A 15,096-nucleotide genomic window follows, 5' to 3' on the forward strand; every position below is an offset into this window, starting at 1 on the left:
GATTGATTTTTTTTTAAGTAACTGAAATATGAATTGATTGATTGTGAAAGCTGCATTAGAGATTTCTTGCAGGGTATGCAATAAGTGATGATGTCCTTAACTTTTAAAAATACATAACTTTGCTTCTAGTCAGATTATTTTCAAGTTGTGATTGTGCTGTTGTGTGACCTGTTTTGCATGCACAGGCGAAAAAGAAAAAGAAGGAAGAAGCAGCAAATGCCAAATTATTGGAAGCGGAAAAACGAATAAAGGTTAGTTTAGAGGAGCTCCAAAAACAAGAACTGTGTTAATTTGCATAATGTATGTTTATGTATAAAACCAGTAAATCTGGGAGGCTCTTCGTTGATAATGAAGCTGTACATAGAGACAGCAAATAATGCCATGTATGTATGGTTATGAAAAGGCATGAAGTGTATGCAGAGGAGTTTGTGTATGTGTGACACACACACAGATATACAGAAACAGTACTTTATATGCCATTACCATGGTTTGCATAACAAAACGTTCACGCAGTAACATTGTTCACAATACTCTTTTAAGCACACTTTATCGAAAAATGATGTTGCTTCTTGGCAAGCATAGTCTTTCCTAGGCTGTAATGCATGCAAGACTACAGAACTCTTTGACAAATACTGGAAAATACAGTGTCTGTGTCTGTGTGTGTATATATGTAAGTACCTCTATTGCTGCTTCGGCATTCTAGGTTCTAACACGGAACTCTCAACTCATCAGACTTACTATCATGTATGTTGTGTTTACTTCTCTGTGAGTTAGAATATAACACAGATGTGCTGTTTTAGCATGGCAGAACTGTGCAATTTGGTAAGCAAATTTTGATTGATGTTTTAAAAAAATATACTTCTTCTGTTGAAGGAGAAAGAGATGAGAAGACAGCAGGCTGTTCTTCTGAAGCACCAGGTTGGTATAAGTTTGGTTGACCAAACAGACAGAATGCCAATTATCAGCTGCTACTTTCAGTTGTATGGGGGTGGGGTGGAATCCTCAAAATATGCACTTTTTAAACTTCTGGGTTTGATTCCTGCACAGATTTTCTTTCGCCTTACGATTTTTTGCTTTGCTTTGGTATTGGGGTCTTTTGGGGGATTATAAAGTGGTTTTATGACTTTGTGATTTCTGTTTCATAATGTTGTGCCAACTCTTTCTACCAGGAGTTGGAGAGGCATAGACTAGATATGGTATGGGTATGTTTATTTTTGTACATCTAACACCGCATTGTGATTTGGTTGTGATATGGTTGTCATAGCAATGCATAAAATGTAGCACTGGCTGCTGTCATATTACATACTGCTGCATGGCTTTACAGCACAGTGCATTGCATACATCTGCTTGTCTTGTCTGTTAAGGAAAAAAGACATGTCTTGAACATGTGTATAAATTGAATGTGACAATAACTAAATGTGGTTTTTAACCAGGGATCTATGTTATTGATGTCCCAGTAAAAATTTGACTAGTATATAAAATCACAGATTGATGCAAAATCATTAGGATGGTCACTTGGATGATTTTTGCAAGCCTTGTCCCATTCACTGGGAATGAATCCAGACATTTTAAACACAATTTGAATTAACCGGTTTTAGAAATCAGGGTGATGTCTTCCCCTTGTAAGATACTGAGGATATTAGCTTTCAGTTGGTGGTAAATATATAATTTTATAAGTATACAATGAAATACTAGAATGTAATCCTAGCCTCACCAAAATAGATGATAAAATTCCTATAGCCTTTACTGGGGCCAAGATTTGCTCTTCAGCTGTTAAGCTGAAGGCAAATCCCCTGTACTTAGTGCCTTAGAATACTGCTCCTTAATGCATTTGAAGCTACTGACATAATTTACTGAGGGACAGGCATCAGTAAAAGCAAGTGTTGTTGCATATGTACATGCACCACCACTGGCTTGATTAAAACTGAACTAGAGCTGATAAAATTAATCATGTTAATTTGTTGCTTGGTTAGAAAAATGTTAATACTTGCAATGTTTGAAAAAGACCAGTTTAAAATTTCTGCTGAATTGGCTATAGAAGAAGTAAATTGCAAGTTCCGTCATAGCAGATGTAAGGTAACTGACCTGTTCCAGCCAACCATTTTGCTTTTTGTTCTGCCAGCTTATGAAGGAGCATCACAACTGACCATAAGTAAATCTGTATGCTTCTTATTTACACTGTCTCCATGTTCATTGCTTTACCTTTTTGCTTTTGATTGTTCTTGTATTTGCTTTCTAAACCTGAACTAAAACATGCACAGACTTGGCCATTCTTGTCCTATATTTAGTATTTACTGTGACTTGTCTATTAATGCTAAATTTGTTACTCTGCTTTTTTACTGATTTGAAAATGTGGTTTAGTTTTGTTCTAATATTACTCGCTTCAACAGGAACGAGAACGGAGAAGACAACATATGATGCTTATGAAAGCCATGGAAGCACGTAAAAAAGCAGAAGTGAGTATTAACTCTGAAAGTTTGAAGTTTTCATAGTTTCGTTCTGCAGTCATCTGTAGAAGAGCAATGTCTTCTTATGTTATATATAATTTGATTTGTGTACATTGCAGCAGTAGGACAAGAAACATTAGGCACAAATTGAAATACAGGAAATTTGTTCAAACTTAAGAATGCTTTTTTACTTGGAGGGAGAGGGTTGAACATGGATGCAGATTGCCCAGTTTTGAGAGTTCTGGATGTTTTTGAGAGGAAACATAAGTAAAATGCAAAACTCCACAATTACTAATGTACTTTTTGTTTTATTTCTATATCTTGAGACTTGTTTTTATGTCCATATCCTGAAACTTTTCTAAGTAAAGTGCAGATAATGAAGATATTGAAATAAGATAACCATCATTCTACCAAGTAGTATTCTCCCTAGAATGTAATTGCAAATTTCAATAAAAGTGACTGACCAAACCTAAGAAAAACTGAATAGTACTTCAGTACAAGGAAATACAGGATGATACCCCAAGCACCCATTCCACTCCTGGAAATCAGGCTACCAGGCTAAATGGTCATTTAGTCTGATCCAGTGCTCTAATTATATTTTTACTCTAATAGACATAGAATAGTGTTTATTTCAACCAGTAGAAGTAATGTTTAAATAGATTTATGAAATGTAGTGCAACTGAAGTTTTTTGTTTTAATCATAAATGTAAATTACTGTGTGGCCACATAAATATCCATGTATACATTTCTTGTTTTCTTCTGTTTTGAATTGGTAAAAACAAGTTGTAAGCAGTGCTGGATGACCTTGGGACATTTACATAGGCTAGGTGTCTTGGTTTGAAAAGACAGGAGTCTGTGAAGGAAGGCAAAAGCCTTCTGTGAAATGGAAAAGGTAAGCCCCCTCCTTCCGAATTATCACAATTTCAGAATTAAAAGGGCTCTCAGGCAAATATATGGGAATGGGAATAACAGTTTTTTACTAGGAAGAAAAAAAACTAAATAACAATGTAATTTAGCACAAGCAAAAATCCACTGGCAGAGTGAGAAAAAACCTGACACCCTGAGAAGTCAGGGTGCTGATAGCAGTCCAGCCAGATGGTGATAAAAGGCAATAAACCATTTTGAAAAAGCAAATCAGGGCATCAAGTTAGGGATTTTGTGTGTTGTGCTTTAGTGTATTGTGATTTTTCTATACAAGAAGTCTCTTATGAACTCAGTGTAGATAAAGAGGGCCTATGTTGGCAGTACAGAGGATGCTTACACAGCTATAGAGCAGCAAGCAGATGGGTAGTTCGGAATGTCAGTGCATTTTTTTCTGCCAGTGTAAATTGACTGGTCCAAATATGTTCTTTGTGTGTAATGTGAAACTCGATCTTGCATAAAATTCACTAAAGACTGTAGTAGTAGAAGTCATGATCTCTGTGCACTCACAGTGATTATCCACAGGTGTCACTAGTGGTCTGATAATACTCCATGTAGAATCGAAAGGAAGAACAGAAAGTCATAGGGCCTGCCAGAACTCTACAGAGAAGTCAGTGGTTAATACTGACCTACAAATGCAGCTGAGCCCTGACTTAGTATTGCCCATACTCTCATTGTTGCAAAATATGGTGGTAGTAAATGGAAGAGTAGAGTGACCTCTTAAACTAACAGAATAGTAGGGAGTGGTTCTGAGTAACAGGAAGCATCTTGGCTTGGTTCTTTAGCCCATCTGTGTCTGCAGGTGAAAAGCACATGCAGCATCTTCAATTTTGGATTTTATCAGGTTCTTGAGTAGAGACACACACACAGAATTGTGTAGGCAGTTGTGTCATCAGGACAGTGGATTGGCAGCAGAACCTCTGGCACCGGGGATGGGAAAGGCCACAGGAGCTCTAGGTTCATAGTCACTCTTGGCATGTTACAGAGTTGGTGTAGTATTGGTGTGACTCCACTGTGGAGAGTGTTGAAGAGACAACAGATGCTTGGCTTCTCACTTGATGATGTGTGTGTTCTTATTGTGCATATAAGACATGAAGGACAACATGTTCAGTTTCAGGTTGTATGCAAAGTGTATGGTAATTCAAGGCCAGAAGCTACCTGTGTTTGAAAAGATCAGTTGTGTTTTATAAGTTATTCATATCTAGTTTATATATTATGGGACTTTTTAAACCATGTATTGTTTAGAGGGGTTTCTTAAGTGGTTTCTGCTGTAGCAGGTACAGATTAGTGATACTGGGGTGTAAGCAGAACCTTTAAAATCCGGTGCCTTGCATGGCAGTTCTTTGCTATATTTTCACTCCATCATCTTTCTCAAATGGTACTTCAAAGAGTTTTTCTTTGCAAACATACTTGAAACCTGTGTCTGTATGGACAGGAGAGAAAAAAGTGAATCTTAGATTGCTTTACAAATTCAGTGATTTTGTTCTAGTTTTCCCCTCCCCTTTAATGCAGGTTCCTTAATTGATGTGGCAGTTATTAAGGTTACAGAACTAGAGCTTTTCAAATTCTTAGGTTGTTCCTTCGTAAGTTTAATAGGTGGGGTTTATTTTTTCCCTTTTGATTCTCTTAAGGAAAAAGAGCGGCTAAAGCAAGAGAAACGTGATGAAAAAAGATTAAATAAGGAACGTAAACTGGAACAGCGAAGATTGGAATTAGAAATGGCAAAGGAGCTAAAGAAGCCTAATGAAGATATGTGTTTAGCAGACCAGAAGGTAATCACAACAACATAGACTTACTTTATTACTTCTTGTTTGTGTATTTTATAATTCTGTCAATAACTTTCTTCTTGCAGCCACACTCAAAGCATTCAAGTTTTAATTGAGGTGATTAGAGAGCTATTTGAAATATATACAAATACAAATTACTAGAACACTACACAGTAGCGTATGTTTACTTAATTGAAAGCTTTTTGTTTAAAAGAGGCCTTCTTCCCAAACAGCATGATTGCTTAAAAAAAATCTTTACTCAAGTTATTTTTACATCAGGAATGTGCGTCATGTCACAGTACACAGGCACTATATAGTCATCTAGAGAACTCTTACAAACTGTCGCTCAAAATGAGTTACTCTCCCAGTCTTCCGAGTTCTTCATTTTTGTCTGTAAGGACTTGACAAAGGTTGGGTTCAAAGTCTGTTCCAGAGAAATCCCTTCCGTTTTTCCACTAAATAATTTTACACCACCTTTTACAGTCATTTGGCTCAGAATAGATCCTTACAGCGTCTCCTGGCCAAAAAGGAAGTATTTCTTAATCTCTTGCCTCCTATAATTTGTGAAAATTTAAGCGTGTTTCAGCACTGAATGGACAAGGGGTGCAGGGTACCCCTTGAAAGGAAGGCTGCCTGTATCTTCCAGTATTGTCATGCTGTAGGTCAGAAGTAAGTGTCAATCAACTTTGCCAGCTGTTATAAAAAAAAATTTATTTTGAAATATGCTACTGAATCTTTCACTTTTTTTCTTTGCTTTCCAGCCTTTCCCAGAGCTGCCTCGCATCCCAGGCCTCGTTCTTGATGGAAGCACATTTTCGGATTGTCTCATGGTAGTGCAGTTCCTGCGTAACTTCGGTAAAGTTCTTGGCTTTGATGTGACCATAGATGTTCCCTCCCTGAGTGTTCTTCAAGAGGGTTTGCTCAACATAGGGGACAGCATGGGAGAAGTACAGGACTTGCTTGTGAAACTTGTATCTGCAGCTGTGTGCGATCCTGGACTTGGTACAGGATACAAGGTAAAAAGAAAAAATCCATAGTAAACACCCTGTATATATGAATGCATTCTTTATAATGTGTCTCTGACACCTCTCTCATATGGATTTCCTGTGTCTTTCCTAATTCTTTTCTTCAGCGTCACGGTTCTAATGTTACTCCAAAACTTTTTGTCCCATCAGCCTTCCCCATTTTCCAGACGTGATAAATATCTGTGCATTTTCTGTGCACACAAATACACATCCCATTTTTATTTGGACCTTTTGTAGGGCACTGTCACATCTGTGGCCATGTCTTTTAACTCCTTTCTATCTATTCCTTTGCATTCTTATCCTCATGTTATATTCTCAGTGAATGTTGCTATTTCTTTCCCTAAGGTCTGCTGTCTAGGTCACTGCATCAAAACCCCAATTCATTCATGACTCTCTTTCCTACTGGCCTTCTTTTTCATGTCAATACAGCTTTCTTCCACTCTAGAGCTCTTCATAGTATCATTGTTGACAACAGTATTCATCAATTTTCAGTTGGACAGTGCCTTTTTACATGTAATCCATTTAATTATCGCCAATACTATCTCTGTTTTTAAAAACTTAGAAGTGAAGACATGCTAATTTGTTACTGTATTTAAGATTTACATTTGAATAATCTCAGAGAATAATCATGTTTGATGTCCTTATGTAAAAAAGTAAACAAACCTTCTATGAACAATAATATAGCCTACAAAGGTGTTTTTAAAACATGATTGTTGAAAATGTCTTTGTTCTTTGTAGGCTAAAACTATTCTTGGGGAACACTTACTGAACGTTGGTATCAATCGAGATAATGTGTCTGAGATTCTGCAAATTTTCATGGAGGCTCATTGTGGGCAAACAGAGCTGACAGAGAGCTTGAAGACAAAAGCTTTTCAGGCACATTCTCCAGCTCAGAAAGCATCAGTACTTGCTTTTCTGGTCAATGAGTTAGCATGCAGCAAAAGTGTAGTAAGGTAAGATTTTTTCCCAAACAGGTGTGTGAAATTAAAATTATAAAAAATGTTGTAGTTGAGAAATACTGTGTATTCACTGTATTCTGTTACAGGAGGACTACTTATGTTTTTCTTACAATGAAAGCTGAAATTGGTTGAGTTCCTGCTTTCTTACCTTTATGTACTGTTGATATGATGGGAGAATACAACTTTTCCATGTTTGGTCTGTAATTTTGTTTTCAAAGACTGAACCAAAATTTCTCTAGCAATTTTTGGAATAAAAGATGAGATTAATGGCCAAGAAATTTACTAGGTATTCTAGGGAATAATTTAGAACAGTTTTTCAAGGCTTCTGCAGTACACTATTTTCCCTCTTTTCCTTTTGTTTTTGAAGATGTTTTGAAGATGTGTCTTTAAGTAGGGTTATGAGGTGAGGTGGCATATTTGATGTATCATCACAGTAATTCAAGAAGGTGTGCATGTTGCATTTGTGGTCAGTAGTGTATAACATTTCATAATTTTAAATCCCCCCCTATGTTCAATAACTTGTGCAACAAAAACTTAGGAAATGCCATTTTCTGGGATTCCTGTTCTTCCATAGACTGACTGTTTTATTACCTAATTGAGTGCTGCTTTGTTTCTTGGTATATTCTGCTGGGTTTGGTATACTGTGCTGCAAAAGTTAATCAGGGTTGCATAAGGCAGGAACGGAAGAGATGCTTCAGGTTTTCCAAAGCTGAAAAACAGCAGAAGTGAGCAGTGCAAGTGCTGTGCATCAACTGTTCAAGAACGTTCATGTGTATCAGTCAAATTCATCATAGAAAGAAACTTTCTCATGTTGCAGATGACTGTTAGGTCCTATTTGTAGAAATGATCACTTAGAACTTGAGTTTCTATGTTTTGATCTTAGAAACAACTGTAATCTGCTGAATTGCTGAGCCGGGTTGTCTCAGACATGGGCACGTAGACAGTGACTGCACGAAGCCCTCTTTTTGGTTCTTCGGTTTCTGCAGTGAAAAGTGAATGGTGGATTGTAGATCCCAGAGATCCTAGGTAGAATACTTCAGATGTACCAGTAGTAACTGTTTTTTCATCACAGGGCTACATGCTTTGTGGCAAAGACATTTGGAGGCTTGACACTGACGTAGAGCTATGAAAAGAAATGTTGAATGCCATGCTTCTTGTGGAAAGAAAGCTGAGGTGATATTGGGGATAAAGACTGACATAAGTACAGCAGTGTGCTATGCTGGCATTCCTAGTATTGTGATTTCCTAGCTTTAAAATGATTTATTTTGAATTTTAACGATTCCTCAAAAGACAGTTATTTGATGGAAAAGTGTCTATACATAAATGTCTATCAGAAAAAAGATACGTAAGTTCACAGTTAATGGATTATTTTCATCTTTGACAGTGAAATTGATAAAAACATTGATTATATGTCAAACTTAAGGAGAGATAAATGGATGGTTGAAGGCAAACTTCGGAAGTAAGTTTCATTTCCTTAAATATTACAATATTTTTTCTTTTTTGCCTTTGTTCATATACACTGCTAAATAGGGAATTGGTTTTAAGTACTAAATCAGCTTATGAAGTTACAGGTTTACCAAGACATCGGTAATCAAACTGCTTAATTAAGACAGATGTGGGTTTGGGATGTTGCAACACTGGTCAGTCTATTAAAGATGCATGAGATTCAGAGGGTTAGTGTCAGAATTGGAGCAAAGTCAAGTCTAATTTTGTATTCTTTGAAGGAAACAAAAAACTTTTTAATTGGAATATTAAAGGAGCCATAAAATTGCTATTTGACATAATCAAAGTTTATTTGGACCTACCATAATTCCGAGTGTTCATTCTGAAAGGCATTTTAGGACAATGTGATTTTCATACAACAATTGCCAATTGGATTTTGCTAATTTATGTTATCTTAGTGTTTCTCATCTGTCAATGTCACGTTGTTCCCTATAGCTAGGGATCATATGTAAATTGCAAGCTTTGAGATATTTTTTATATTTCTTATATTTCTGTTTAAGGTAAAATTTGAACTTCTTAAGGGTTGTCAGTTTCATATTCACTGTTCTCCCATCCTACAAGACAAAATTCCATACAGCAACCATACTGGCTCCAACTGTCAGGAAGCTGGACGGCATAAAGTTAATGAATCACAGGGGGTAAAAACGCATAGCCAGACTCTGCTTTTTTTTCTTTGTCATCTTTACCTCTTGCTAGGAACAGTAAATCCTTTCTTAGTCCTTGCTTTAGGTACTTTCATTTCTAATCTTGTCTCCATTTTTTCCCTTTAATGTATCTCAGAAGGAAGAAGGAAAGAAGTAAAGAAGAAGGACAAGAGGGAGGTAGAGGGAAAAATTAGACCAATAAAAAGATATTCTCTACTAATATTACAAATTCCAGTCTGCGCAGAGTTGATGTATTTTAACCTTTAGGATAACCCAGTTACTTTTTTCCTGTCTTCATCTGTGTCCCCTCTATGGGATATGGTTTAAGAAGTGTTTATGAAGTTCTGATGTAGCCAACTTATCATTAGCAAAATGGGACCCTTCCCTGTCCTTGTCTTCTTAGGGTCTGCTTAGTCTTTCTCTCCCTCCATCAAACTGTAAGTACTTGTAGATGTAGGATCTTCCCTTTTCCTTATAATCTCTCATTTCTTCCCTGTCAAGTATTGAGCATCATACTCTGAAGTCCCAAGCTCATCCTCCTTGCTACCATAATTTTTCCATGTCTTGTTTTTTTTCCCTCCTGCGTGGGTTTTGGGTTCCAGTAGTGCTCTCCCTATTTTTGAGTGCAAGTATTGCAGCAGAGCTCAGAAATGTTGCTCTTCTACTTCTTTGAATTCAATGAGCTTGATTCAACTCTCTCAATCTTTGATTCAAAATTTTTGAGTTTTCCACTTTTTCTGATGAATTCCAAGAAGGTTTTAGAAGAGCCTTCTTCAATAAATTTTAAACAATATTTTCTTTTTTATTATGTCAATTGTGTTTTCCATAAACCCTTAAAACTCTTCTGGGGCTTCTCTGAAATGAAATCTGTACACTTCAGTCTTCTTTTTGCTATTTTTTCTGCTTCCAGACTTCATTCTTATATGTTATCTTCCCCATCCATTCACATCTTGGTCTTATTTTTGAGCATCCCAGTTCCAAAGAGTTTCGCATGGCAATAACTTGTTAATTGAGTACTCGCTTTGTGATAGGAGCTGTGACCTCTTTTTACGTGCCTACAGTCCTTTATGTGCACCTCAGCACATGCCCCTCCTGCAGGAAGTGTGTAGGGGATGAATAACAGAGGCTGCGGAATGGATTTATGTAATCTGAGCCTGGTTGGCCAGTGTTTGCTGTCATTTATCTTCAAACCACTGTGTCCAGGTTGGCTACAAGTTATATCCAAGGGGGATGAGAAGAGATTGTATCTGCATCACATGTGTTTGAGGAAGGATTTTTTTTTGTGCTTATGTTCTCATTTTTTAATGACATAAGCTTCTCAGCTGGGGAGGAGGGCAAAAATAAATGCAAAAGCCTGTGCTTGACAGATGCAAATAAGGAACACTAAAATCCCAGGTTGGAAAACGGAATCACTGTAATTTGTTTTAAGGGATGTTTTCCCTCTCACCCCTTTCCCCACTCTTCCCTCCTTTTCTCCTCCTTCCCTCAAGGATCTTATTAAGTGTAATATATAGATGGTTGGAAATTTGAGTTCTGAACTGCCTGGACTGTTTCTGCTTAGCTGATCGTCAGTGAGAGATTGCATCTATTTCCTTCTCTATCACATTTCGGTGTGAATCTTGGTACTAATCCCTTTTTTTCTAAAGGCACCTATCTCATATGATCAAGTCATCTTTCTTTGTGCTTTCTGTGTGACAGCTGTGGTTAGACTCTGACCTGAGATGATTCTGTGATTTTTTTAAAACTAGATAATCAAAGTCTCAGCATCTCCTTTTCTATTACATGTCTTCTCTTTGGCATCTCTTTTGTAGCCAGATCACCATAAAACATAATAAAAATTAAATACTGCCTCTTAAAGAATTAGGTAATAATAATTCAGTTTAATAATTTGGTTATTCTAATAATTCGGTTTTATAAACGACTTAAGTTTTTCACTGCAACAGTGCTCTTTTCACATGCCAGTGTCGTGGTATGCTCTGTGTAAGTTAATTTCTGTTGAATGAAACCATTTCAACTCTAAATGATGATGGTATATGAAAAGCAGTGTCACTAAGAGGAGAAATTACACCCTGAGTTTAGGTAGGAGATGCTAATGCTGATTTGCCAAACTTTAATTTTTTGAGACACAAGGTGAAGGATGTTAAAAGTACAATGTTCAGAATTTCTCTGCATTGGTACTACCTACTACTTACATGCAAAAATTATGGGGAAGGCATGAACACTAAGTCAGAAGGTGAATTTTCCTTTTGTGATCTAGTAAGCATTATAGATCAGATTGGAGCAGGCTTAAGTCAATCATCTGGTTCTCTGATGGGCCACCCACTCTTTTTATAGGTCAGTAGACTGCATGATCCTCTGAGCAGTTGCAGATGTGGTTTGGTCCATACCTGAAAGTGAGAAAGACTGAACAGTTTCCTAAGTGAGGGTTTTCTTCTCTCAGTGAGGCATATGTCTTAAGTAGCAACAGAAGAATCATGCTGCTTCTTGAAATAACTGTACATTTTTAAAGTTATGCTGGCATTGGTTTCTGCCTCTGCACTGCTCTGAGTAGGGACTGCTGCCTTCTTCTGTTTGTGGTGCTATCAAAGAAGAGCATCTTTGGTTCGTTTGCATGTTTGATAATTTGCAATATCGTGCAAGCTTCCTTTAGTGCTTGACAACATTGCATCTTTATTTTTGCTTTCAGCAACAGTTGCTTTTTATGTTTCTTCTGATTCCCTTTAGGTATATAAAGAGGTGTTGGCAGGTCATGGAACATTCACTTGCCAGCTTTATTACTGAGTTGTCTTCAAGATTATCTTAGTGTATGTAAATTGTCTCTAAAATCATCCAGTGCTGCAGCAGACAATGCAGTCATTAACTAGTGATTTTGGTAGCTAATTCCTGTGTATTGGCAGGAATTTCCAGTCTACACAAAGAGACTTGAAGTTATCCTTGTAAAAAGGAAATTAGTTTTCTAAAAAACTTAATCAATAGCCTGAGCGGTATTGATGCACAGTGAGACTGAGGATTTTTGCACCATACCTGAAAATGTTATTTGTTTCCAAATTCACTGAAAGGCCTGAGATTTTTTTAAAACATATTTTAACTCACTAAAGCAGGTAAATATCCACTTAATGTGGAAAAAATAAATGTATAAAACTTTATAAATTCTCCAGTGGATTAACCAGTGCATAAAAACTCAACCCCAAACAACAGCAATAACAAAACCTCACCAAGAAACCAAAGCCCAGCAGTTTTCAAGTCCCCTTGATGATTTCTTGGCTAACAGTCTTTTTCTATTAAAAGTGCTGCTCCCAGTTGAACAGTGACACCTTCATTTCAGTCTGTGCTGTTGAGAACTGACTGCGGTTATCAGCATTTTAGAAGGCTGGTCCATTTGTCAGTATTCCCTGGAACCAGTACTTGGACAGCACTCATTGTACTTGTAGCCACTTGCTGTATGGAATATTGTTCTGTAGGATGGGAAGAGAGAGGAGTACGACAAGGAAAAATTACGTCCTGGTAATTGTGTTTGTCGTTACCGTTCTGCTTTTCCCATCCTACCTTCTTCAGTCATCTCTTAAAAAATCTTTGTCTTTTCTACACGTTTATGAATCTCTTCTAAGTCAGTTGCGTTTTTGGTCTGCGTGATAAGTGACTGGTTCAGCCTGGCTATATACACCTCCTGTGGTTCAGCATGTTTGCCTGCAAGCTCCCTGATAGGTGGAACTGTAATTTTTGCTGTGTGGAATCTTGTCTTATAGGGGTTTTATAGAAGAAGGAAGCCTACTACAACCATAATAACTGGTATGTAAGTTTCCCTTTTCTTTCATAAAAGGAAAAATGACAGTTTGAGTAATCTGTAGTAGTTGAGGTAACTAAAATTCCCCAGGAAAAAACGTATATCTTAGAATAAAACATTCAGTTAAAGGTCTGAAGTCAAATAATATTTAAAGTTCATAAAAATCTAACATTAATAAAAAAAAAAAATCAACCTTGCCATGCAATGTACTTCCATGCATGAAGTTTCGTACTTCCAAGTGAGGATTTTTGCCTTTTCCTCCCTGGCTCAGACACAGGTATTTTTTCATCATGTTCTTAAATGCATTAAATAAAGGATAAAAAAGTTGAAATGGTTCTTTCTTCTATATCGTCTTTCCTGAGTTCTCAGAATCCCTCCTGTGTTTTATTTCTTCTGAACAGTTACACATTAAAATTGACCTGGGAGAAACAAAGTCTATTCAGAGTGGAACCACGAGTAGTAAGGGTTTTATAACATAAGTTTTTCTTGTTGACTAGTGACAATAAATAGAGAAAATGCAGTGTCATGATAGATTAGAAGCTCTAATTTAAATCTGAAATGTATGATTTTCTTTCATTCTCATAGGAAGAGAGGTATGTTTATGCTACAGCCATAATCCATCATTTCACCCTTTCTCATGTGTTCCAAGGCTTAGAATCATTCATGCCAAGAAAACTGGTAAAAGAGATGCTGTGGGGAGTGGAGATGGAGGCGAGGAACCCCATTCCTTGGAGACACCTGCACCCAGCCGCAAGCGCCGGCGGAAGGGAGGGGACAGTGACTACGACGATGATGATGATGATGACAGCGATGATCAGGCAGATGAGGATGATGAGGATGAAGAGGACAAAGATGATAAAAAAGGAAAAAAGGCAGAAGTATGCGACGATGAGGTGGGGAATTGTCAGTATAATGAAAGTTCGTATGCAAATGAGCTAAAACTTGTTTTCCTTCTGTTTTTCTGTAATATGGCACTGTTTCCCAAAAATCTTGCCATAAAAAGGAGGGAAGAATAATTTACTTCTAACATTTTTAAATTTTTATTAGTTTTTATTATTTTGTTAACTGAATAACTAACAATGCAGTTACATTTCACATTCTCTATTTTGAAGCTTGAGTGATCTTCTTGTGCATTTTTTTCACAACTTCCCCCACATAGTTACTGCCTGACTTTATTTGATCACAAGGTGATAAATTTTGTTTGTCAGTGTCAGATACACTAGAGGAAGTACCAATGAAAGATTTTTACCTTGTTGAGCTGGTTTTTAATGGAAATGCACAGGCTTCCACTGGATGGAACCTGATGCAAGGCACAAGTAATAGAAAATACTACGTTTTAAAGCACTTGATGCTGCACTGGGTGTTTTCTGTTTGCCAGAAAATGATCCATTCATGCAAGGTTCGAGGATTTTTAAGACTGCTTGAACAATGCATGTATCCAACATATGTGAACTCAGATGTTTGCATGCACCCTTATTTAGAAACCCAGCTAATTTCTGGTGTATGAATAGCCCTCTGTGCTATTATTGTGGATTTATTTCAAGTACTATTATTTGTATGAATTTAAGAGAATACCTTACAGGAACAGCCCAAAGTTCTTAAAAATAGTTCAGAATTTTTACAATAGTAATATTTAGATTTCTAATCTCAAGTCCATCCCTTAATCCTTTTTCCTCTTGTACAATCTCCTATGTTGGTGCACTGGGTGTTTCATGGACAAAATTCCAGTAACTGTACAGAAATTAATTTTCTGATCTACCAGAAGTTCCATTGCATTTGTAGTCTATGTAGTATTTCAGGTGGCTTACTTCGGTACACTTGTATGAAGCCAAGAAATACAAGACTTGTATCTTACAGTGGGGATGATTTTGACCATATTCTTTTGGAAACTTACTACTATCTACAAAGATTTTCTTCAATTAAATTAAAACTCTCATCATGGAAAATACTCTAAACAGGCAAGAAGAAGGCAACCACAGACTTAATCATGAATGCATTCCTCTTCAAAAATCAGCAGGATTGATGCTGTGACTTTTATAGCAGAATT

At 36.9% G+C, this 15,096-nt stretch overlaps 1 protein-coding gene across 19 annotated transcripts in view; it reads left to right on the top strand.

Moving 5' to 3' along the window:
• BAZ2B (bromodomain adjacent to zinc finger domain 2B) overlaps positions 1-15,096 on the top strand; it is a 110,841-nt gene that overhangs the window by 80,598 nt on the left and 15,147 nt on the right. For 10 of the 19 annotated variants that reach the window (XM_039698624.1, XM_039698623.1, XM_039698638.1 and 7 more), the window contains 9 exons: positions 186-251; positions 874-918; positions 1,170-1,202; positions 2,391-2,456; positions 5,000-5,140; positions 5,896-6,150; positions 6,898-7,112; positions 8,503-8,577; positions 13,699-13,942. In XM_039698624.1, the coding sequence (XP_039554558.1) occupies positions 186-251; positions 874-918; positions 1,170-1,202; positions 2,391-2,456; positions 5,000-5,140; positions 5,896-6,150; positions 6,898-7,112; positions 8,503-8,577; positions 13,699-13,942 (1,140 nt within the window). The remainder of the gene's footprint in view (positions 1-185; positions 252-873; positions 919-1,169; positions 1,203-2,390; positions 2,457-4,999; positions 5,141-5,895; positions 6,151-6,897; positions 7,113-8,502; positions 8,578-13,698; positions 13,943-15,096) is intronic. The other 9 variants (XM_039698630.1, XM_039698632.1, XM_039698639.1 and 6 more) reach the window with 3 other exon arrangements.

This window comes from Passer montanus, unplaced genomic scaffold (genome assembly GCF_014805655.1).
Source record: "Passer montanus isolate IOZ18808 unplaced genomic scaffold, ASM1480565v1 scaffold128, whole genome shotgun sequence".
Lineage (NCBI taxonomy): Eukaryota > Metazoa > Chordata > Aves > Passeriformes > Passeridae > Passer > Passer montanus.